The sequence below is a fragment of the Rhinopithecus roxellana genome, chromosome 8, assembly GCF_007565055.1.
Source record: "Rhinopithecus roxellana isolate Shanxi Qingling chromosome 8, ASM756505v1, whole genome shotgun sequence".
Lineage (NCBI taxonomy): Eukaryota > Metazoa > Chordata > Mammalia > Primates > Cercopithecidae > Rhinopithecus > Rhinopithecus roxellana.
The window spans coordinates 55567103-55590292 of NC_044556.1; the positions used below are offsets into that span (position 1 = coordinate 55567103).

At 47.3% G+C, this 23190-nt stretch overlaps 2 protein-coding genes across 7 annotated transcripts; both read left to right on the forward strand.

The window, feature by feature from the left end:
• The first annotated feature begins 834 nt into the window (after positions 1–834).
• Positions 835–8038, forward strand: USF1 (upstream transcription factor 1). 4 transcript variants are annotated; one of them, XM_010367099.2, is made up of 11 exons: positions 835–988; positions 3806–3898; positions 4284–4333; positions 4496–4611; positions 4950–5051; positions 5433–5628; positions 5868–5955; positions 6417–6475; positions 6618–6712; positions 6959–7087; positions 7280–8035. In XM_010367099.2, exons 2-11 carry the CDS (start codon positions 3891–3893, stop codon positions 7367–7369), a joined length of 933 nt encoding a protein of 310 aa, XP_010365401.1. In that variant the 5' UTR covers positions 835–988; positions 3806–3890; the 3' UTR covers positions 7370–8035. The 4 variants fall into 4 exon arrangements, with proteins under 4 accessions (XP_010365401.1, XP_010365403.1, XP_010365404.1 ...); XM_010367101.2 differs by having other exon boundaries at positions 862–988; positions 3776–3898; positions 7280–7369; XM_010367102.2 differs by having other exon boundaries at positions 869–988; positions 4496–4580; positions 7280–8038.
• A 41-nt stretch (positions 8039–8079) lies between these two features.
• On the forward strand, positions 8080–9667 carry TSTD1 (thiosulfate sulfurtransferase like domain containing 1). 3 transcript variants are annotated; one of them, XM_010367097.2, is made up of 4 exons: positions 8080–8408; positions 8615–8737; positions 9220–9392; positions 9469–9532. In XM_010367097.2, the coding sequence occupies exons 1-4, from the start codon at positions 8333–8335 to the stop codon at positions 9493–9495; spliced, it is 399 nt and encodes a 132-aa protein (XP_010365399.1). In that variant the 5' UTR covers positions 8080–8332; the 3' UTR covers positions 9496–9532. The 3 variants fall into 3 exon arrangements, with proteins under 3 accessions (XP_010365399.1, XP_010365400.1, XP_010365398.1); XM_010367098.2 differs by having other exon boundaries at positions 8082–8408; positions 8654–8737; positions 9220–9382; positions 9469–9667; XM_010367096.2 differs by having other exon boundaries at positions 8083–8408; positions 9220–9382; positions 9469–9667.
• The last annotated feature ends 13523 nt before the right edge of the window (positions 9668–23190 follow it).

Sequence of the window (23190 nt, forward strand, 5' to 3'; positions counted from 1 at the left end):
AGTTGTTGTCATGGAGACTAGTGGCTAGAAACTAGAGCTAGGTTCACGGTGGTCACGAAATAAGGAAGAGAAACTTATATTTACATAATGCTCATTATGTGCCAGGAACTGGACTAAGTAGTAGCCTGTGCTCATAAAATCTATGTCCTTTATTTTATTTAATCCACATAATTCTGGAAGGTTGGTGCTAGTATCTCCAGTTTATAGATGAGGAAACTAAGGCTCAATTAAGTCAAAATGTTTGCCAAAGGTCTCAGAGGTAAGAAGCGGCAGAGATGGGTTTGAAACCTGGATCTGCCTCGTCCCCAAGTTTGAATTCTTCCCATTATACCACACTACTCCAAATCCATTTAGGGTAGGTCTTGATTGAGAAGAATAGGAATCAAGATTCCTGTCACATAAAGTGTGAGCCTTTAGAAATCTAGAAGCTTTGGGGTCTTTGGGTTAGTGACCGCTGACGCGAATAACAAGGAACATACCCAGTTCTATGCATGCCCTGATAGGTCGTAATCTCTAGCAGGTAGCTAATCTTTCAAAAAGACGCCCTGAGCCAAGATGGCCTCCCAAATAGCCCTTGTTAAAGATGGCGCCTCCGTCGGACGTCCCTCCCTTGATCTCAGCTGAATTCTCTCACTCTTTCTTCCTGGAATGAAAAAATGCCCTGCCAGCACTAAGATGTCAGTACAAGTTAGTCGTCTCTTTCCCGTTCTTGTCGAAAGTGGCCAGGACTTCAGCTACATACTCCAGGACACGGCTGCTTCTCAGCTTCACAGAAACCCCACAAACACCACCTCTCATCAAGATGGAGTGAGCGGAAGTGGGGCGTCTCTGAGTTTCAGTTTGTGGGCGGGGCGAGAGCGACACTTCCGCCCCTCACCAACATGGCTGCGAGCTGGAAGTGCGCATGAGCAGCTGTCTATGGAGCTACCTAGGTCGGGAGAGGGAGAACACAGTTGGAGAAAATCGGCGGCTGAGACGGCCTTGGCCGGTGAGTGTAGGACCGGGCAGAAGTCTGGAAACTAGGTGGACTGGCAAGGCAGGGCAGCTTTGATTTTGTTTCCTTTTTTCTGGTTAGAGAACACTGCTGGGGAGGAAGCCTTTATTTTGGGCGGGGTGGGGGGGGGGTTGTGCTGGTTCTTTATCTTCTACCCTGCTTTGTGGGCCAAACTCCCTGCCCCCGAGCGCTAGCGTCCCAGCCCTCCTGCGCTGTCCAGCTGCGGGCCGCAGCCGCCGGCACCGGGCGCCTGAGCTCCCTAGTCCCCGATGTCCTTTCCTGCCTCCTCCGCGGAGCAGCTGGGGCGCGGGGCTAGACTGCGGGGCTGCGGGTCACGGCGCAGGCTCCCGGGCTCGCGCCCCGCAGGCGCTCAGCTCCGTAAGCGCCTTCTGGTTGGAGAGCCTGCAGGGAGACGCCTCATTCTCAGGCAAGGTCTAGGCGCCTGACTTCTTTCGGGAGTAGATTTTTTTCCCTTTGTGTCCAGACTTAGCAAGGGCTCTTACTGGGCCCTTCTGTCCTGAGCGTGCACAACACAACGTCCCATTCCAGTTTCCGTGTCACAGATCCCTAATGCTTAGGAAATGCTTCCGGATGTCCAACTAAGATTTGAATAAGTACCCTGACCCCGTTGCTGGGTGTCCTCAGAGACTGCCCCGGCTGACAGCTGTGGCCAATAGAGATGCCTCCTGTGTCGGGCCCTCTATTTCGTTGCCTTCCCCTGCAGTCAGCGCGGCAAGCTTCGCAGGGCATTTCCTCTTCAGGTTTGAAGATGGAAATGTAGGTGGTCCCAAAACACTAGTGCTACTTCCCCTTATCGACTGGGATCTCCTTGCAGCGTTACTTCCTCTGGACGGTTTCACTTTCAGTTCCTTTTTCAACATTTTCCTCGGACGCAGTCTTTCCAAGGCTTATCCACTGAAAATTTTCCTTGGATAGGAAAGGTTTGGAGGACCTTATGGGTAGAGAATTTCTAAAAATCTTGCCCCTTTTGTGTTGGGATTATCTTACTGCTTTGTACTGTGTAGCTGTTTCTTTCTGGAGGCATGTCTGCCCAGCTCTTTGTTTTTCCTGCCCTCTGGCTGGGTGTCAGGGTCCTAAGGCAGAGCTTGTAGGTGGATTCTTCCCCCTTTGTCTCTTCTTCAGAACCCGGTTTTTTTTTTTTTTTTTTAACCCCTTCTTGCTGAGGCTCAGTTGATTTGGAGTTGTCATAGCAACATTTTAGCAACTGTGTTGTTCTACAGGAAGGCTTGATGAATAAAATAGAGGGTGCTTGAAGAGGATCCACTTGGGCTTTAGGGTTTCTAACAGATTATATAAATCGGAATACCCCCAAACAAGAGTCCTGTTAGTAGAATGGGGCCCAAAGGCCAAGTCTAGTCTTTGTGGTCAGGGACATTCTTCCAGTGGTAGTGGGCTTGAGATTTCCTCTTCCTAGGTTTGAGAACAGAAATGTCTTGGTAGACAATATGTGGCTGAGAAACTGGAAGAAGTATCAGTGTCCATGACACGGTATTTTTTTTTTTTTTTTTTTTTTTTTTTTTTTTGAGACGGAGTCTCGCTCTGTCGCCCAGGCTGGAGTGCAGTGGCCGGATCTCAGCTTACTGCAAGCTCCGCCTCCCGGGTTTACGCCATTCTCCTGCCTCAGCCTCTAGAGTAGCTGGGACTACAGGCGCCCGCCACCTCGCCCGGCTAGTTTTTTAGTATTTTTTAGTAGAGACGGGGTTTCACGGTGTTAGCCAGGATGGTCTCGATCTCCTGACCTCGTGATCCACCCGTCTCGGCCTCCCAAAGTGCTGGGATTACAGGCTTGAGCCACCGCACCCGGCTGACACGGTATATTTTGATGGTGGGGCCAATACATGGCCCTTCCTGATTCCCGTGAGGCTGCCATCATGGCAGGTCATAATAGCTTTAATAATGATCCATTTAGAAATGTGTTGTTGGCTGGGTGCGGTGGTTCACGCCTGTAATCCCAGCACTTTGGGAAGCTGAGGCAGGCGGATCACCTGAGATCAGGAGTTCCAGACCAACCTGGCCAACATGGTGAAACCCCATCTCTACTGAAAATACAAAAATTAGCCGGGCATGATGGTGGGCGCCTATAATCCCAGCTATTCAGGAGGCTGAGGCAGGAGAATCGCTCGAACCCAGGAGATGGAGGTTGTAAGCCGAGATTGTGCCACTGCACTCCAGCCTGGGCAACAGAGCAAGATTCTGTCTCAAAAAAAAAAAAAAAAAAGAGAAATGTGTTGTTTCGGCCAGGTGCGGTGGCTCACACCTGTAATCCCAGCACTTTGGGAGGCTGAGGTGGATAGATCATGAGGTCGGGAGTTTGAGACCAGCCAGGCCAACATGGTTTAGTAGAAACCCCGTCTCTACTAAAAATACAAATATTAGCCAGGCATGGTGATGTGCACCTGTAATCCCAGCTACTTGGGAGGCTGAGGCAGGAGAATCACTTGAACCCAGGAGACAGAGGTTGCAGTGAGCTAAGATCGCGCCACTGCACTCCAGCCTGGGTGACAGAGCGAGACTCTGTCTCGAAAAAAAAGCGTTGTTTCTGTCTTCCAGTATAATTATCCCCTCTCCACCAGGAGTTGGAGTGATAATGGAGGGACGAGGAACACTATTTGTAGAGTTGGTTTTTCAATCACTGTAGGCCGGTCCTCAACATCAGTATGGTGGAGGCTGATTGTCCCCTGCAGATGACTGGGTTATTTTCCTGGTTGTGTGTTCATGGAACCTAAGTTCTAGAACCAGAGATACTGTTCTGTTTCCTAGACTCACTGCAAACTTCATGATTTCTACCAGGACTTAGCACTCAGGCCTGTGAATCAGGAGATACAAAGACCTCCAAAAAAGGACCAGTTCATCGGATGTGCCCCCTCACAGAGAGATGAAGGGGTGAGTGAAGAAGAGATAGGGTCTGGGATGAAAGATGGGTGGCCTGGAAGAATGCAAAATGGCCAAGAGCACTGCCTCTGGAGTCAGGCAGACCTGGATTCAGGTTCTACTCTATCACTTACTGTGTGATTTGGTTTCTTCATCTATAAAATGGAAGTAGTGCTATCTATCTCATGGTGTTGTTTTTAGTATTAAATAAGAGTACATGTGATGTACTTAGCTTAGTGCTTATGTACATAGTAAACAGCAAACACTAGTTGTTATCCTAACCTAACTCAGCTTCTGTTGGGAATGCCAATGAGTTTGCAGCCATATGTTACTGGGCCAGTGAGCTTCTCATTGACTTCTTCCCATACTCTTCCTTTTCTCCTTTCACCACAAACAGGCAGCAGAAAACAGCTGAAACGGAAGAGGGGACAGTGCAGATTCAGGAAGGTGAGTGCTAGAGACAGAACCAAGACTAAGAACCCATCATGGCCTCCCTTCCTCCCCCACCAGACCATCTCCTGTGCATCCTCCTCCTTCAGTGACATGCACGTGGAAGGGGGGTAGAAAGGCAGTTAACTCACAGACTTTTCTTTTGTTCTTTTAATTCAGGTGCAGTGGCTACTGGGGAAGACCCAACCAGTGTGGCTATTGCCAGCATCCAGTCAGCTGCCACCTTCCCTGACCCCAACGTCAAGTACGTCTTCCGAACTGAGAATGGGGGCCAGGTAAGGGAGGGGGCCAGGTGGCTGCAGGTGTTATTTGGGGTTGGGATTGAGGGAGGTAATTGAACATGTCTTGGGGAGACCTGGCTTGGAGGATGAGTTGAAAGAGTGGACTGTTTCAGGGGAGGGGGGTGCTGATACTGGAGTAGAGACTGGTGTGAGGTTAGGTGTATGCTGAAACCTCTGTGTGGGGAAAGAAGGGAGAATGGCTCAATCCGTGTCTCTGAAGGACTTTGTTTTGGGGCCCTATCCAAGGGAAGCTTTATGAGGGGCCCTAGGATTCCCAACACTTAATCTTTTATTCTCTCTTTCCCTCCCTCTGCCTTCCTCTACACTTCTAGGTGATGTACAGGGTGATCCAGGTGTCTGAGGGGCAGCTGGATGGCCAAACTGAGGGAACTGGTGCCATCAGTGGCTACCCTGCCACTCAATCCATGACCCAGGTACAGGGTATGGGCTGGGGAGGTGACTAGAGTTCTGAGAAGTAAGATGAAGAAGGGTATTAGTAGGATGGGGGTGAAGGTAGGAACAGTGAGGCATCTAGGGCTGCCTTGTCCCAAAGCACTAGGCTCTTCTTTCCTGGATGTTTCTCTCTCTCTCTCTCTGTCTCCCCCCGCCCCTGTCTCTCCCTCTCTGTCTCTCTCTCTCTCACTCTCTCTCTCTCTCTCTCTCCCTCCCTCCCTCTCTCTCTCCCTCCATCTCCCCCTCTCCCTCTCTCCCTCTCCACCCTACCCCCCACCCCAAGGGATAGAAGCTACAGAGTGGTGTAGTGGGAAGAAGTTTTTGACTGTTACCAGAATCAGTTCTCTTGCTCCCCTTCCCAGGCGGTGATCCAGGGTGCTTTCACCAGTGATGATGCAGTTGACACGGAGGGGACAGCTGCTGAGACGCACTATACTTACTTCCCCAGCACGGCAGTGGGAGATGGGGCAGGGGGTACCACATCGGGGAGTACAGCTGCTGTTGTTACTACCCAGGGCTCAGAGGCACTGCTGGGGCAGGCGACCCCTCCTGGCACTGGTGAGATACTGCATGAGGATGCTGGTTGAAAGGGCTAGAATAGGCTGTGGGACATGACTGGTGGGCAGTGAGCCTTCACTCATGACTCTTAGTGATCATTAAGATCTGGGCAGGCACTGAGTCTGGGGCTGCTCTTCTATTAACATGTTCTTTTTAGAGGAGGGGCCCAGGGTCTTCACCTCAGGACTTGGTGAGGTTCCTACCCATGTGCTGACAGAACCTACCCTGCATCTTCGCAGGTCAATTCTTTGTGATGATGTCACCACAAGAAGTACTGCAGGGAGGAAGCCAGCGCTCAATTGCCCCTAGGACTCACCCTTATTCGCCGTGAGTGACACTTGTTTCTTCTCAAATTTCTTAAGTGGTTTTTTTTGGTTTTGGTTTTGTTTTTTTTTTCTGAGACAGAGTCTTGCTCTGCCACCCAGGTTGGAGTGCAGTGGCGTGATCTCAGCTCACACAACATCTGCCTCCAGGGTTCAAGCGTTTCTCATGCCTCAGCCTCCCAAGTAGCTGGAACTACAGATGTGTACCACCATCCCTGGCTAATTTTTGTATCTTTAGTAGAGACAGGGTTTCATCATGTTGGCCAGGCTGGTCTTGAACTCCTGACCTCAAGTAATCCACCTGCTTCAGCCTCCCAAAGTGCTGGGATTACAGGTGTGAGACAGCACACCCAGCTACCCATAAGTGGTCCTAGTGCCTGCTAAATCTTGTATAATTCCTTAACCCCAAACTCCAGTCATGTACTTTTGTCTTCTTACTCTGGCCACCCTGGGCTCTATTGTCAGGAAGTCAGAAGCTCCCCGGACGACTCGGGATGAGAAACGCAGGGCTCAGCATAATGAAGGTAGGTATGATCCGGGTGGAGCTAGGAGCTGTCTGGTGTGATCTCAGCAGTGATGTCTGAGGGGAGGAGGGTTAGGTAATTTTACCCTGGGACTTGTGGCGAGTTTTCACTGAGTCACTTTGTCCTCCACTTTGCCCCACAGTGGAGCGCCGCCGCCGAGACAAGATCAACAACTGGATTGTGCAGCTCTCCAAGATAATCCCAGACTGCTCTATGGAGAGCACCAAGTCTGGCCAGGTCATGGAAAGACCCTGGTAGTGGGCAGGATGCCTGAATTCTGTCTCCTGGTATTGTTTCCAGAAATGGTAGAAAGAGGGGCACACTGTGACAGTAATCTTATCTCTCCCTGAGGTTCCTGTATCTCTGGGAGATATTATACCACCTTCCTTAGAGGAAAATGAGGTCCAAAGTATGAACCTACTTTTGGAAAGCAAGCTGGGTATCTGAAATCCTAGTCCTGATTTTGTTGACCTTATCTTGCAGAGTAAAGGTGGGATTCTATCCAAAGCTTGTGATTATATCCAGGAGCTTCGGCAGAGTAACCACCGCTTGTCTGAAGAACTGCAGGGGCTTGACCAACTGCAGCTGGACAACGACGTGCTTCGACAACAGGTCAGACTCCTACGCCCAGTGCAGCCCTTCTCAGCTCTGCTAGCCACTGACCCAGTTTGACACCCTGTACTTTGTTATCCATGGAGAGGGCTTCATCTTTTCCCCCTTACCAGTGGATGTCTGAATACATTCAGGGGCTTGGTAGTGCCAACTTTACTACCCATTCCCTTTACTGCCTCCTTCCCATGTCAGGTGGAAGATCTTAAAAACAAGAATCTGCTGCTTCGAGCTCAGTTGCGGCACCACGGATTAGAGGTCGTCATCAAGAATGACAGCAACTAACTGTGGGGATTCAGGGGCTTTGGGCCCAAGAACTGCAGATAGCCCAGGAGCAACAGCCTAATCCTGTGCCCCTTTCCTTCACTGCCCACTTCTGGCATGGGACAGGGGGAAGTTCAGAAGGTGTGTCCTTGAACTGAGGCCCTGGGATATGGCAGCCTGCAGTGGTGTGAAACACACAATGTGGAGGTGCACTGACAGCCTTGCCCACCCCCACCATGCAACCCCTGGGCCCTTGTGCTCCTCTCGCACAATGCATGTGCTGCCTCCATGCTGGATACTGGACACACTAAACTGGGGGGCTTGTCCTGTACTTGCTTAGAGTGCCCAGCAGAGGGCTGCTGACAGGTGATGCTCTGGCTTGTCCCAGGACTCTGGCACTTCCATTGGTTCTTCCTTTCCCTGGAGCTGAGGTATAGAGGTGCACCCTGTGGCTCAGGGGAGCAAGCTTACACAAGAAGTGGGGGAAGGATGTTTAGCAGTGGCTGGTGCCCATGAAGAGGAGATTGGCCAGCGAGAAGCTGAGGCCTATGCAGACGTCTCTAAAGCCGGAGAGAACAACAGGCAGGGGTCCACTTGGGGCCTTCCCCCTTATGGGGGTCTTTTTTTTTTTTCTTTCCTTTTCCTTTTTTTTTTTTTTTTTTTTTTTAAGGATAAAATTGTTCAAAGTCACAGTTGTCTGTTTTTCTTCCTTTTGTGGGGCCACAGGCTGGAAGGGAGGGGCATTGCTCTTTGACCAGTAAGGGCTGTGCTAAGTTCAGGGTGGGGTGCTGCTCCTGCACTTATTACCCAGAGACCTGGTTCCTGTGCCAGACCGGTATGTCGTTTTTGGCCCACGCTAGAGAATGTTAAGGGCTTCTGCTGTGGGCTGGTGCTAGAGGCGCCGCGAACAGGTGCTGCGGGGGCGGTGCGGGAGGCGGTGCCCTCGCTTCCGGATCCGGTCTCGGCTCTTGGAGGGAGCCGGAGATGCTGCAGGCTCCAAGAGGGCGGGCCGGGGCCGCACTCTGGAGACGCGCAGTTGCTGTGCGCACCATGGCTGGAGGTACCTGTGGGGGATGCCTGGGACGGCGGTCCTCTTGGCCCCCTGAGTTGAGGCGTGGCAGGGAGTGGGGTGGGGGAGCGAAGGGGCGTGGTTGAGGGATCTTCGTGCACACCCTACCTGGGAGGGGCGCTGCCAGGTGAGGGTATACCGTGGCGGCCGTGACTCCTAGGCCCCCTCTCCTGAAGGCTGTCGCGCCCCTTCCTCAGCGCCGACGGTCTCGCTCCCTGAACTCCGTTCACTCCTAGCCTCCGGCCGGGCCCGACTCTTCGACGTGCGCTCTCGGGAGGAGGCGGCAGCTGGGACCATCCCAGGGGCGCTCAACATCCCGGGTATAGGGTGGAGAGGGGACGCCCAGGTGGTGGAAAAGAGCCGTTCAGGAGGGTCTTTGCCAGTGGGACCTCATTTAGGATGGAATGGGGAAGGCACTGATTATGGGGGTCCTGCATTCCCGGGAGCCAGCCCTCAGCTTCCTAGGAAGGACTGATGGGAGGCAGATCCTGGCATCGGAACTGGCCCATCCAGTTTGAGAAGACAGCAGGTGGAGAGGACAGGGGCAGACCAGCTTCTCTTGACCTCCCCAAGTCCGGACGCCTGAGGGAGCATCCCGCCCCGCCTCATCACGGCTTGGGGAGTGGCTCGCATTCAAAAGTCGTTGGTTTCTGGTTCTTGAAATTGGGGGGGGGGGGGGGGGGGTAGGGGATGGCTATCATATGTTGTTTGGGGGCCCTCAGGACCCAGCCTTTCCAGGCCCAGCTTCCAAACCTGAGTGCCAAACTGTCGGCTTTCCCTTCTACCCTCTCCGCTCCTCCAGTGTCCGAGTTGGAGAGTGCTCTGCAGATGGAGCCAGCTGCTTTCCAGGCTTTGTACTCTGCTGAGAAGCCAAAGCTGGAAGATGAGCATCTCATTTTCTTCTGTCAGATGGGCAAGCGGGGCCTCCAGGCCATGCAACTGGCCCGGAGTCTTGGATACACTGGGTACGGGGAGGTATGGCTGCTAGCTGGGAGGTGATGGGGACTACCTGTCATTCCTGTCCGTCTCTCACCCTTATTTATCTCCACAGGGCTCGCAACTACGCTGGGGCCTATAGAGAATGGTTGGAGAAAAAGGGTTAGGCAGGAGGCAGCTTACTGATTGCCACCTCCTGGCCCCTTAATGGCCACCTTAACTAAGGCTGTGAAGGGGCTGAGTTGGTGAGTTGGGCAACTCCTTATAGTGTTGTGCACACAAAAGCATCAAATAAAGAACATTTAATCAAAGTATTGGAAGCACTTAATGTGTCAGGTGGACTGAAAACAGTTCTAATCTTTATCTAGACCTCAATTCAGTCCTGGATCATCATTTCTCAGCATTCATCTGCTTCCCCTAGCACTCCCCACATGCAAAATTCTAGCAGTTTCCTGAGAGGCTACAATGTACAGTTCTTCTAGAATAGCTGTTTTCAACCCAGAATGCACATCAGAATCACCTAGCGAGTTTTTGTTTGTTTGTTTTATTTTTTAATTCAGAATATGGAGGGTGGAGCCTGAGTATTAGTGGCTTTATGGGCCCCTGGGGTGATTCTTATATGCAGCCAGAAGCAGGTACCACTGCTTTAGAGGTCAGCAAACTATGGCCCCAACTGGCTGGCTGCTGTGAACTTTGGTTATTGTCTATGGCTGCTTTGTCCATGGATTGAGGAGGTGAAAGGGCAATCCCAGGCCTTTGGGTGAGGGAATGGATGGCACCCTTCATCCCTACTGATGTGTCATGCACAGATTACAGGCGTGAGGAGCCTTTCCTGTGCCACCAAAACCAGGTTTCGGTTTTTATCAACACAGATCTCTTATACTGGATTTAACAAATTTAATTGGTTGGCCAGGCGCGGTGGCTAACGCCTATAATCCCAGCACTTTAGGAGGCCGAGGTGGCAGATCACCTGAGGTCAGGAGTTCGAGACCAGCCTGCCCAACATGGTGAAACCCCATCTCTACCAAAAATAAAAAAAGTGTCTGGGTGTGGTAGTGCACACCTGTAGTCTCAGCTACTTGGGAGGCTGAGGCAGGAGAATTGCCTGAACCCAGGAGGCGGAGGTTGCAGTGAGCCGAGATCATGCCACTGCACTCCAGCCTGGGTGACAGAGACAGACTCGGTCTCAAAAAAACCAAAATTTAATTGGTTAAAAAGATGAAATTATGCATGCTTACTGAAACAAAATTTAGCACTGCACAGTAGGTATATGACTTCCCTCTAATATAGTGTATAGTTTGATGCATAATATATTTTAAATATTTTTGTGGCAGAGTTTTTATCTCTTAAGTTTGATTTTTGGAAAATGTATTCCTTAATCTGTGAAAGAGAAGATTGAGTCAGAAATGAATCTAGGTTTCTGAGTTTTCATGCTTATGAAGAACTTCTTTCACGCATTTCCTGCATTCCTTGCCTTTCTCTCACGTCCTTTTCTTCCCGTCTGCCTTCTCCACTATACCCAGCCCCCATTCATTCATTCATTCATTCATTTTTGAGATGGAGTTTCACTCTTGTAATCCATCCTGGGATTACAGGCATGCGTCACCATACCTGGCTAATTTTGTATTTTTAGTAGAGACGAGGTTTCACCATGTTGGTCAGGCTGGTCTTGAACTTAAGTGATCCGCCTGCCTCTGCCTCCCAAGTACTGAGATTACAGGAGTGAGCCACTGCACCTGGCCCCTCCTACATCTTTTGTCTCATAGTAGGCACTCCATACACAATGAAATCTGCTATTCATCTGGGCTCTCCAGCTTCCCTGTCACACAGCTATCCTACTTTCTCCCTGGGCTCATCTTACCACATTACTGTATGAGGTTAGCCAGACATTGTTGAGTTTGGAGATAAAGTTGAAATATATGAAAGAGTCTAACCGAGAGTCTGGCAAATAGTGTCAGTTACCCTTTCCCCAAATACCCAAAACCTTTTGGTTTTCAGAAAGGTTGGGAAGTTTCTTCTGGGGCCTTATTTCCTTCTTTGTTTTGTCTTAACTCTTTTAGTCTTATGTTTTCCCCTCTGTAGGTCTTTATTATAATTTGGTTATAGCATTTTATTATTATTATTGAGGCATAATTTACTTATAATAAAATGCACAATTCTTGCTTGGCCCAGTGTGGTGATTCACGCCTGTAATCCTAGCACTTTGGGAAGCTGAGGTGGGCGGGTCTCTTGAGGCCAGGAGTTCAAGACCAGCCTGGCCAACATGGCGAAACCCTGTCTCTACTAAAAATACAAAAATTTGCTGGGCATGGTGGTGTTTGCCTGTAGTCCCAGCTACTCTGGTGGCTGAGGCATAGGCATGAGAATTGCTTGAACCCAGGAGGTGGAAGTTGCAGTGAACCAGGATCACGTCACTGTACTCCAGCCTGGGTGACAGAGCGAGACTCTGTCTCAAAAAAATAAATAAATAAATATAAAATGCACAATTCTTTTTTTTTTTTTACCCTGTGGTTGGCAGTTTATTTTAAAAAAAACAACGCCCCAGTTATCACAGTTTCTTTTTAGTCCATTTTCCATAACAAAAGAAGCTACACAAAATTTGGGGGGAGATATTGTCTTTGCAGACTGACACATTTGCAGAGGAGTCATGAATAATAATGATTTCAAAGCTCCTAGTTTAACTCCTGAATCGCACAAAGAATAAATGACAATATGAGAATGAATTTTGTTTACAACAATATCATAATATAGCATTAATTACAATGCAGTCGTTGTAATTAAGTTCACAGTAAAATATTCTTTTTTTTTTTTTTTTTTTTGAGACGGAGTCTCGCTCTGTCGCCCAGGCTGGAGTGCAGTGGCTGGATCTCAGCTCACTGCAAGCTCCGCCTCCCGGGTTTAGGCCATTCTCCTGCCTCAGCCTCCCCAGTAGCTGGGACTACAGGCGCCCGCCACCTCGCCCGGCTAATTTTTTGTATTTTTAGTAGAGACGGGGTTTCACCGTGTTAGCCAGGATGGTCTTGATCTCCTGACCTCATGATCCGCCCGTCTTGGCCTCCCAAAGTGCTGGGATTACAGGCTTGAGCCACCACGCCCGGCCACACAGTAAAATATTCTTTTTTTTTTTTTTTTTTTTTTTGAGACAGAGTCTCGCTCTGTCGCCCAGGCTGGAGTGCAGTGGCCGGATCTCAGCTCTCTGCAAGCTCCGCCTCCCGGGTTTACGCCATTCTCCTGCCTCAGCCTCCAGAGTAGCTGGGACTACAGGCGCCCGCCACCTCGCCCGGCTAGTTTTTTTAGTATTTTTTAGTAGAGACGGGGTTTCACGGTGTTAGCCAGGATGGTCTCGATCTCCTGACCTCGTGATCCACCCGTCTCGGCCTCCCAAAGTGCTGGGATTACAGGCTTGAGCCACCGCGCCTGGCCAGTAAAATATTCTTAACCCAAACACCAGACAAACTAAAATTACCAGACTGCTCATGAACTGAAATGATCAGTGCAAGCAGTTGTCTCAGTAATGAAAACCAAAATCAGTAAGGCTTTTCTGGCAGGGAGTCTCTGACATGAACAGGCCCTCTCTCTGTTCAGTGAGGCCCAGGCGCCCTCACTTGGAGTCTTGGTCTTTCTTTTCATCTAAAAGGGCAGAATGGATCCCCAACTTTTTCAGTTCTTCCACCAGGTACCCATTCTAGTACATATGCATAAGAATGTCACAGCCCCCCACAAACTCACCATTGAGGTACACTTGGGGGATAGTGGGCCAGTTGGAATCGTCTTTTTTTCTTTTTGAGCCAGAGTTTTGCTCTTGTTGCCCAGGCTGGAGTGCAATGGGGCGATCTCAGCTCACTGCAGCCTCTGCCTCCCGGGTTCAAGTGATTCTCCTGCCTCAGCTTCCCGAGTAGCTGGGATTACAGGCAGGCGCCACCACGCCCTGCTAATTTTGTATTTTTAGTAGAGATGGGATTTCTCTGTGTTGGTCAGGCTGGTCTCGAACTCCCAACCTCAGGTAATCTGCCCACCTCAGCCTCTCAAAGTGCTGGGATTATAGTCGTGAGCCACCGCACCCGACTGGAATAGTCTTTATTTCATTTATTTATGAGATGGAGTTTTGCTCTTGTTGCCCAGGCTGGAGTGCAATCGCACGATCTCGGCTCACCACAACCTCTGCCTCCCGGGTTCAAGTAATTCTCCTGCCTCAGCCTCCCAAGTAGCTGGGATTATGGGCATGCACCAGCACACCCAGCTAATTTTGTGTTTTTAATAGAGATGGGTTTTCTCCATGCTGGTCAGGCTGGTCTTGAACTCCCTACCTCAGGTGATCTGCCCGCCTTGGCCTCCCAAAGTGCTGGGATTACAGGCGTGAGCCACCGTGCCCAGCCAAAATGCACAATTCTTAAGCATTCAATTCACTGAATTTGAGTATACTCACTTGTGACCACCACCCTAAACACGATCTCAAACACCGAAATCCCCAAAATATCTCTAAGTGGCCTTTTCTAGTCAATCCCACCCTACCCCCTTTCTAGGTAACCACTTTATCTTTTATCACCATAAAGTGGTTTTTTAGCCAGGTGTGGTGGCTCACACCTATAATACCAGCACTTTGGGAGGCTGATGCAAAAGGATTGCCTGAGGCAAATAGTTCAAGACCAGCCTGGGCAACATAGTGTGACCTTGTCTCTACAAAAAATACAAAAATTAGCTGGGTGTGGTGGTGCACACCTGTAGTCCCAGCTACTTAGGAGGCTGAGGCAGGAGGCTTGCTTGAGACTGGGAGGTTGAGACTGCAGTGAGCCATGATTATGCACTACATTCCAGCTTGTGTGACAGAGTGAGATCCTGTCTCAAAAAAAAAAAAAAAAAAAAAGTAGCTCTCAAGCCCCCTTCTTGGCCTGTCAACTTAGACCATTTGCTTTCTTCAGTTTTTTTTGTTTGTTTGTTTCTTTTTTTTTTTTTTTTTTTTTTTGAGACCAAGTCTGGCTCTGTCACCCAGGCTAGAGTGCTGTGGTGCAATCTCGGCTCACTGCAAGCTCTGCCTCCCAGGTTCAAGTTATTCTCCTGCCTCAGTCTCCTGAGTAGCTGGGACTACAGGTGCCCACCACCACGCCCAGCTAATTTTTGTATTTTTAGTAGAGATGGGGTTTCACCATATTGGCCAGACTGGTCTCGAACTCCTGACCTTGTGATCCACCTGCCTCAGCCTCCCAAAATGCTGGGATTACAGGCCTGAGCCACCACGCCCGGCTGCTTTCTTCAGTTTTATAACTGATGAGATTTAGAGAGAATCCTGGAAGTAAATGGACCTGGCTCATTACATAACCATGCCCTGTGGGTTGATCAACATTAAGAGAACATTCCTCTTTCTCCTTCATTAGCTGTTTGGTTCATAACCCCGATAGGCTGTTCTAAGCGATTACCTTGCCCTTTAAAATTCTCTTTCCCTTTCCTCACAACTATTTCAGCAGGTGAGGTTGAAGTCCTGGAGTTTACCAGCTATATGCACTTCTCTTGCCTTACACCTTCCTTTTCATACTAAATTAAACTCTGCCCTTTCATCCTATGTTGTCTATCCCAGGTTTATATTTACCACAAACCTGTGTCATCATTTCTATTACACCACATTTTTGTTGTTCATTTGTTTGTCTCTACTAAGTGATTGTGAGCTTCTCAAAGGCAGGGCCTGGCTTTCACTTTCTTACCTCCAGTGCCTCAAACATGACTTCTCAGTAGGTGTCAGCTGAGCCTCACTAGCCTTCTGACCTTCAGAATCTTCTAATTTCAGTGTTTCTGAAGAATCACTGCCTGTCTGATCTTAAAATAACATTTTTATCTTATCAGTCAGAATTGATAATTTATAATAGGTCCTTGTTGTCTAGTGGCTCAAGCACTTGTCTCAGCCTGGCCTTTTGAGCAATCTGTAGTCTAGATCTGGTGCCACTTTGCCTTTCCAAACTTATCTTCCAGTGGCTGCTCCCCACAAGCTGGTTTTCTTCGTGTCCTAAGTAGGCCCTACTCCTTCCTGACGCTGGCCTTTACGTGCCATTTTCCCTGTTTGGGAAGTTTCCAGTCTCCTTTGTACCGTTCTGAATTTCACAAGAATTAGAAGAAGGTTTTTGGCATAAGACTTGTTGTTCTCATCAAGATGGCTTTTAAACTGAAGGAGAGGGGAGAACAATAACGAGATAAAATTATATAACTGAATTCCGTGAAGGACATAAGACATGGGAAAAATAAAGTATGTACCTCTGTTGTAGCACTTACGACATTGCATGGCTCTTCCCACTTTAGACTAAGCTTTCTAGACCAGCTTATTGAAGTGGGTGGGGTGGGGGGTGAAGGGGAGCAAAATAGCCTGAGCTCTCTAAGAGGATGGACTGTTTATTATTGTATGGCCAACAGTGAAACTATAACCTGGCATATGAAAGGTGAGTACCTTTCATATGAGTAGTAGGAAAATATATACTGTATGATTTGAATCATTTAAAATGTGTTGAAATTTGCTTTATGGCCAGTTTTTGTAAATAGTCACTGAACACTTGAAAAGAAGATGTATTCTGCAGCTTTTGGGTGCAGTGTTTTATATATGTCAGTTAGGTCCAATTTACTAATTATGTTGTTCAAATATCCATCTCTTTTTTTTTTTTTTGCCTTCCTTCTCTCTTCCCTCTCCTCCCCTCCCCTTCCCTTTTCTTCCCTTTTTCTTTCTTTCTCTCTTTTTTTGTTTGAGACAAGGTCCTGCTATGTTGCCCAGGCTGGTCTTGAACTCCTGGGCTCAAGCAATCCTACCACCTCAGCCTCCCAAAGTGTTGGGATTATAGGCATGAGCCACTGCACCTGGCCCAAATCTATATCTCTACTGATTGTTTTTTTTGCTTGTTCTATTAGTTACTTACAGAGGTATATTTACATCTCTCACTATGATTTGGATTTGTCCATTTTTCTTTTTAGTTCTGCCGGTTTTACTTTACATATTTTGGAGACTATGTTATTTGATGTATACAAATTTAGAATTGTTATGCTTCCCTCCTGGATTGATCCCTTTCTCACTGTGTCCCTCTTTATCCCTGGGGATGCTTCCTACCTTCAAATCCATTTTATCTGATATTAGTACAACTATACCACTTCAATTTTGGTTAGTATTTACATGAGAAATAATAGATCATGCCTCCTTGAGATTCATATTAACCAAAGGAAAAAGAAAAAAACACTAAGCACAGTTAGACACAAGAAGTAGACTACAGGAAAAGAGATTTTTAAAATTCAAAGAGAATACATGTTGAGCTCATAGCCAGAGACTTTAAAGTGAAGATAAGCCAAGAAAATGGAAAGTCCTAAGAAACTAGGTCTGATGGTATTTCCCAATAAGAAATCCTCCTAGCTCATTCTACTAGCATTTCCATTCCTAATCATATTCTTGAACCTATCAAGTCCTTCAATTAATTTACCTTACCAAATTTTTACAACTTATTACTTTCCTCATGCCCATATTTTCCTCCTAATTCAGTTTAGACTCTATACATGATTCGTAATTGTCATCATTCCTTTGCATAACTAGGAATATACTTATCAAGAAAGTTCAAGACCTGTATGAAGAAAATGGTAAAAATACAATAAAAAGACCTAAAATTAGACTTGTAAAAATGAAAAGACTTGGCTGGGTGTGGTGGCTCATGCCTGTAATCCCAGCACTCTGGGAGGCTGAGGCGGGTGGATCACTTGAGGTCAGGAGTTCAAGACCAGCCTGGCCAACATGGTGAAACCCTGTCTCTAATGAAAATACAAAAATTGACCAGTCGTGGTGGTGCGTGTCTGTAATCCCAGCTACTAGGGAAGATGAGGCAAAAGAATTGCTTGAATCCAGGAGGTGGAGGTTGCAGTGACCTGAGATCGTGCCACTATACTCCAGCCTGGGTGACAAAGCGAGACTCTGTCTCAAAAAAAAAAAAAAAAAGGAAAAGAAAAAAAAAGGTTCTTGGATAGTAAGACTCAACTTTGTAAATATATCATGATGTTTAGTTGAAAACAAGAATAACCAGAAAAGGTTGAAAAAGAACATCAAAGAGGGGCAGCAAGCCCCACCAGCTATTCATATATATCAAGCTTGTCCAACCCACGGCCTGTGGGCCACACGTGGCCCAGGACAGCTTTGAATACAGCCCAACACAAATTCATAAACTTTCTTAAAACATTTTAAGATTTGTGTATGTGTGTGTGTATGTGTTTTGAGACAGAGTCTCACTCTGTCACCCAGGCTGGAGTGCAGTGGCACAATCTTGGGTCATTGCAACCTCTGCTCCTTGGGTTCAAGTGATTCTCCTGCTTCAGCCTCCCGAATAGCTGGGACTCCAGGCACTTGCCACAATGCCCAGCTAATTTTTGTATTTTTAGTAATTTTGTATTTTAGAAACAAGGTTTCCCCATTTTGGCCAAACTGGTCTCGAACTCCTGACCTCAAATAATCCACCTGCCTTGGCCTCCCAGAATGCTGGGATCACAGGCGTGAGCCACTGCACCCAGCTGGTGTTAGTGTATTTTATGTGTAGCCCAAGACAATTCTTCTTCCAGTGTGGCCCAGGGAAGCCAAAAGATTTGACTCCCCTGAATATATGATTCATTAGTTGGACCTCATGGTACACCACTCTAGTCCCAGTTACTCAGAAGGCTGAGGTGGGAGGATTGCTTGGGACTGGGAGTTTGAGGCTAGCCTGGACAACATAATGAGACCCCTGCCTCTAAATAAATAAATGAATGAAATGAAATAAATTCTTAGTAATTAAAACAATGTGAATGGATATACAGATGGGTTTTGTACCCCATACTGTATACTAAGATAAATTTCAAATGGATGGAAGATTGAAAGTAAAAAATGTCAGCTGGGCATGGTGGCTCACGCCTGTAATCCCAGCACTTTGGGAGGCCGAGGTGGGTGGATCACCTGAAGACGGGAGTTTGAGACCAGCCTGACCAACATGGAGAAACTTTGTCCATGTTGGACAAAGTTAGCTGGGGGTGGTGGCTCATGCCTGTAATCCCATCTACTCAGGAAGTTGAAGCAGGAGAATTGCTTGAACCCGGAAGGTGGAGGGGTGGGCCGAGATCGTACCATTGCACTCCAGCCTGGGCAACAAGAGCAAAACTTCGTCTCAAAAAAAAAAAAAAAAAAAAAAGGCCGGGTGCAGTGGCTTATGCACTTTGGGAGGCTGAGATGGGTGGATCATGAGGTCAGGAGATTGAGACCATCCTGGCTAACATGGTGAAACCCCATCTCTACTAAAAATACAAAAAAATAGCCAGGTGTTGGCTGGGCGCAGTGGCTCAGGCCTGTAATCCCAGCACTTTGGGAGGCCGAAGCAGGTGGATCACGAGGTCAGGAGATTGAGACTATCCTGGAAAACATGGTGAAAGTCGGTCTCTACTAAAAATACAAAATTTATCTGGGCATGGTGGTGCGCACCTGTAATCCTAGCTACTTGGGAGCCTGAGGCAGGAGAATTGCTTGAACCCGGAAGGTGGAGGTTGCAGTGAGCTGATATTCCACCACTGCACTCCAGCCTGGGTGACAGAATGAGACTCTGTCTCAAAAAAAAAAAAAAAAAAATTAGCCAGGCGTGGTGGTGGGCACCTGTAGTCCCAGCTACTTGGGAGGCTGAGGCAGGAGAATGGCATGAACCTGGGAGGCGGAGCTTGCAGTGAGCTGAGACCGTGCCACTGTACTCCAACCTGGGCAACAGAGTGAGACTCCATCTCAAAAAAAAAAAAAAAAAAAAAAGCAAAAAATGTAAACTATTAGGAAGAAAACCTCTGATACGGTTTGGCTGTGTTGCCACCAAAATCTCGTGTTGAATTGTAGCTCCCATAATTACCACATGTTGTAGGAGGGACCTGGTGGGAGAAAATTGAATCATGGGGACAGGTCTTTCCTATGCTATTCTCATGATAGTGAATATGTCTTACAAGATCTGATGCTTTTATAAAGGGTAGTTCGCCTACACAAGGTCTCTTGCCTGTTGCCATGTAAGACGTGACTTTGCTCCTCATTCACTTTCCGCCATGATTGTGAGACTTCCCCAGCCATGTGGAACTGTGAGTCAATTAAACCTCTTTCCTTTATAAATTACCCAATCTCAGGTATGTCTTTATTAGCAGCATGAGAACAAACTAGTACAAACTCTTTCATTACCTTAAAGTGGTGAAAATATTTCTAACTATGACTCAAAATTTAAAAGCCATAAAAGGCTGATAAAGAATAAAACAAACAAGCCAAAGCCTTCTGCATGGGAAACACACATCCACAGAAGTCAAGCCAAAAGAGAAACAGCAAACTGGGGAAATCAATTCAGAGCATACGCAAATAGCTAATTCCTTGGATATATAAAGAACATGTACAAATGGATCAGGAAAAAACAACTATCCTAATTAAAAAATGAGCAAAGCATATGAAGGGACAATTCACAGAATACAACTGGCTCTTTTTTTTTTTTTTTTTTTTGGAGAGACAGTCTTGCTCTGTCACCCGGGCTGGAATGCAGTGGCATGATCTCGGCTCACTGCAACCTCCACCTCCCGGGTTCAAGCGATTCTCCTGCCTCAGCTTCTCAAGTAGCTGGGACTACAGACATGCACCACCATGCCCAGCTAATTTTTGTAATTTTTAGTAGAGACAGAGTTTTACTATATGTTGGCCAGGCTGGTCTCGAACTCCTGACCTCAGGTGATCCACCTGCCTTGGCTTCCCAAAGTGCTAGGATTACAGGCGTGAGCCACTGCACCCGGACACAACTGGCTCTTAACCCAGGGAGATGCTCAGGTCACTTGTAATAAGAGATATGCACTTTTTTTTTTTTTTTTTTGAGACAGGGTCTCCCTCTGTCACCCAGGCTGGAGTGCAGTGGCGCAATCTTGGCTCACTGCAACCTCCACCTCCCAGGTTCAAGTGATTCTCCTGCCTCAGCCTCCCAAGTAGCTGGGACTACAGGCGCCCGCCACCATGCCTGGCTAAGTTTTGTATTTTTAGTAGAGACAGGGGTTTCACCATATTGGCCAGGCTGGTCTCGAACTCCTGATGTTGTGATTCACCCGCCTCGGCCTCCCAAAGTGCTGGGATTACAGGCGTGAGCCACCGCGGCCCGGCCTCTAACACAATTCTCTAGTGTGTATCCTTTTTTTTTTTTTTTGAGACAGAGTGTCACTCTGTAACCCAGGCTGGAGTGTAATGGTGCTATCTCTGCTTACTGTAACCTCCATCTCCTGGGTTCAAGTGATTCTTGTGCCTCAGCCTCAGATTGAGATTACAGGCGTGAGCTACCACACCCAGCTAATTAATATTTTTAGTAGAGAGGGGGTTTCACCTTGTTGGTCAGGCTGGTCTTGAATTCAGGTGATCCGCTTGGCCCAGCCTCCCAAAGTGCTGCGATTATAGGTGTGAACCACTGAGCCCAGCCACTAGTGTATACCTTCAGTCTCCACTTCTCCCTACTCTCTAGATTTCCTAAACTTCCTTTTCCCTCTGCACTCTTAGCTAATGAGTTTACCTCTGAAGAAATCAAAGAAATTGCCATTATCTTCTCACCAACAAATCTACAAGCTGTACCACATGCTTCTCTTGTTATGATAGGTGGTTTTCTCTGCTTTAACCCTCAGCTTGAGCTCAGGATGCCATCTCTTCTCTCCTCTATTACTTGATACCACAACTGTTCTTCCCCCACCCGATTTTTGAGAGAAGGTCTTGCTTTGTCACCCAGGCTGGAATACAGTGGCATAAGCATGGCTCACTGCAGCCTCCACCTCCCAGGCTCAAAGGATCCTCCCACCTCAACCTCTGGAGTAGCTGGGACCACAGGCACTGCCATGCCCAGCTAATTTTTTAATTTTTATTTTTTTCATAGAGACAGGGGTCTCTCTCTGTTGCCCAGGCTGGTCTAGAACTCCTGGGCTCAAGTGATACACCTGCCTTGGCCTCCCAAAGCACTGGGATTATAGGCATGAGCCACTGCGCCTGGCCTCTCTTTTTTTTTTTTTTTTTTTTTTTTTTTTGAGACGGAGTCTCGCTCTGTGGCCCGGGCTGGAGTGCAGTGGCCGGATCTCAGCTCACTGCAAGTTCCGCCTCCCGGGTTTACGCCATTCTCCTGCCTCAGGCTCCCGAGTAGCTGGGACTACAGGCGCCCGCCACCTCGCCCATCTAGTTTTTTTTGTATTTTTTAGTAGAGACGGGGTTTCACGGTGTTAGCCAGGATGGTCTCGATCTCCTGACCTTGTGATCCACCCGTCTCGGCCTCCCAAAGTGCTGGGATTACAGGCTTGAGCCATCGCGCCCGGCTGCGCCTGGCCTCTCTTTTCCACGCATGATTAATTTTTCTTGCTCTTTACTGGATCATTGCTATTAACATACAAGCTTTTCCATCTAAACAAAATACCTACTCTGCATTTATTCAACATGTCTTACAGCTGTTGCTCCTTTTCTCCACTGGCCTTCTCTGCAAAATTTCTATTGAACTGTCTATAGTCACAGTCTACTTTTTTGTGTGTGGGGCTGTTGAATAATTCCTTCCATAATTCTCTACTTTGCAGACAAACTCATCAGTCTATAGTTTACAAATCTGCTTTTTTGAAAGACTATAGAAAACAAATGTCAATGACAATGAAATTGTAACATTTATTATACATTTAAGCAACTTTATGGGAAAAAGAATCTGATGAACATCAAATTACTTGCATGCTCTAAAATACCTTCATGCTTTGTAAATGTATACACAGATTTTTATATAGTATTAACTGAGGTGCACACTATTTGTATTTACTTTTTTCATTTTAGTTATTAACATTATTTCATGTATACTTGTCCATTATTAATATTTTCAAAATAGAAAATATAAAATTGAACAGAGATAAACGCAAAATGTACTTTGGTTAAGAAAGAAATGCGGCTGGGCGCGGTGGCTTATGCCTGTAATCCCAACACTTTGGGAGGCCGAGTCGGGCGGATCACCTGAGGTCACTGAGACCAGCCTGATGAACATGGAGAAACCCCCTCTACTAAAAATACAAAATTAGCAGGGCATGGTTACCTATAATCCCAGCTACTTGGGAGGCTGAGGCAGGAGAATCGCTTGAACCCGGGAGGCGGAGATTGCAGTGAGCCGAGATTGCGCCATTTCACTCCAGCCTGGGCAACAAGAGCAAAACTCCATCTAAAAAAAAAAAAAAAAAAAAAATGCATAAGTGTAGGATGTGGGAGACCCAATTTAATAGTAGTTAAAGTGAAAATAAAAGGCTTACCCATTTTAGTATACTGTAAATTGAATATAACTCAATAGTGTAACATGGCTATTATTATATTTGTGAATGCATGCTTTTTAAATTTCTTTATATTTATTTTTATATTTTTAAGAGGCAGGGTCTTTCTTGTTCCTTTGCCCAGGCAGGAGTACAGTGGTGCAATCAGAGCTTACTGCAGGTTCGAACTCCTGGGCACAAGTGATTCTCTTGTCTCAGCCTCCAGAGTAGAGGATTACAGGTTACACCACCATACCCAGCTAATGTTTTATTTAAAAAATTTTTTAAATATAATTTTCTGGCGGGGCATGGTGGTTCACGCCTATAATCCCGGCACTTTGGAAGGCTGAGGTGGGAGGATCACTTGAGCTCAGGAGTTCAAGACTAGCCTGGGCTATACAGCAAGACATCATGTATACAAAACAAAACAAAAAACAAAAACAAAAAAAGAAAGGAAAGAGAGAGAGAAAGAAAGGGAGGAAGGAAAAGAAAGAAAAAAAAATAGCAGGATGTGGCAACGCCTGTGGTCCCATCTACTCAGGAGACTGAGGTGGGAGGATTGCTTGAG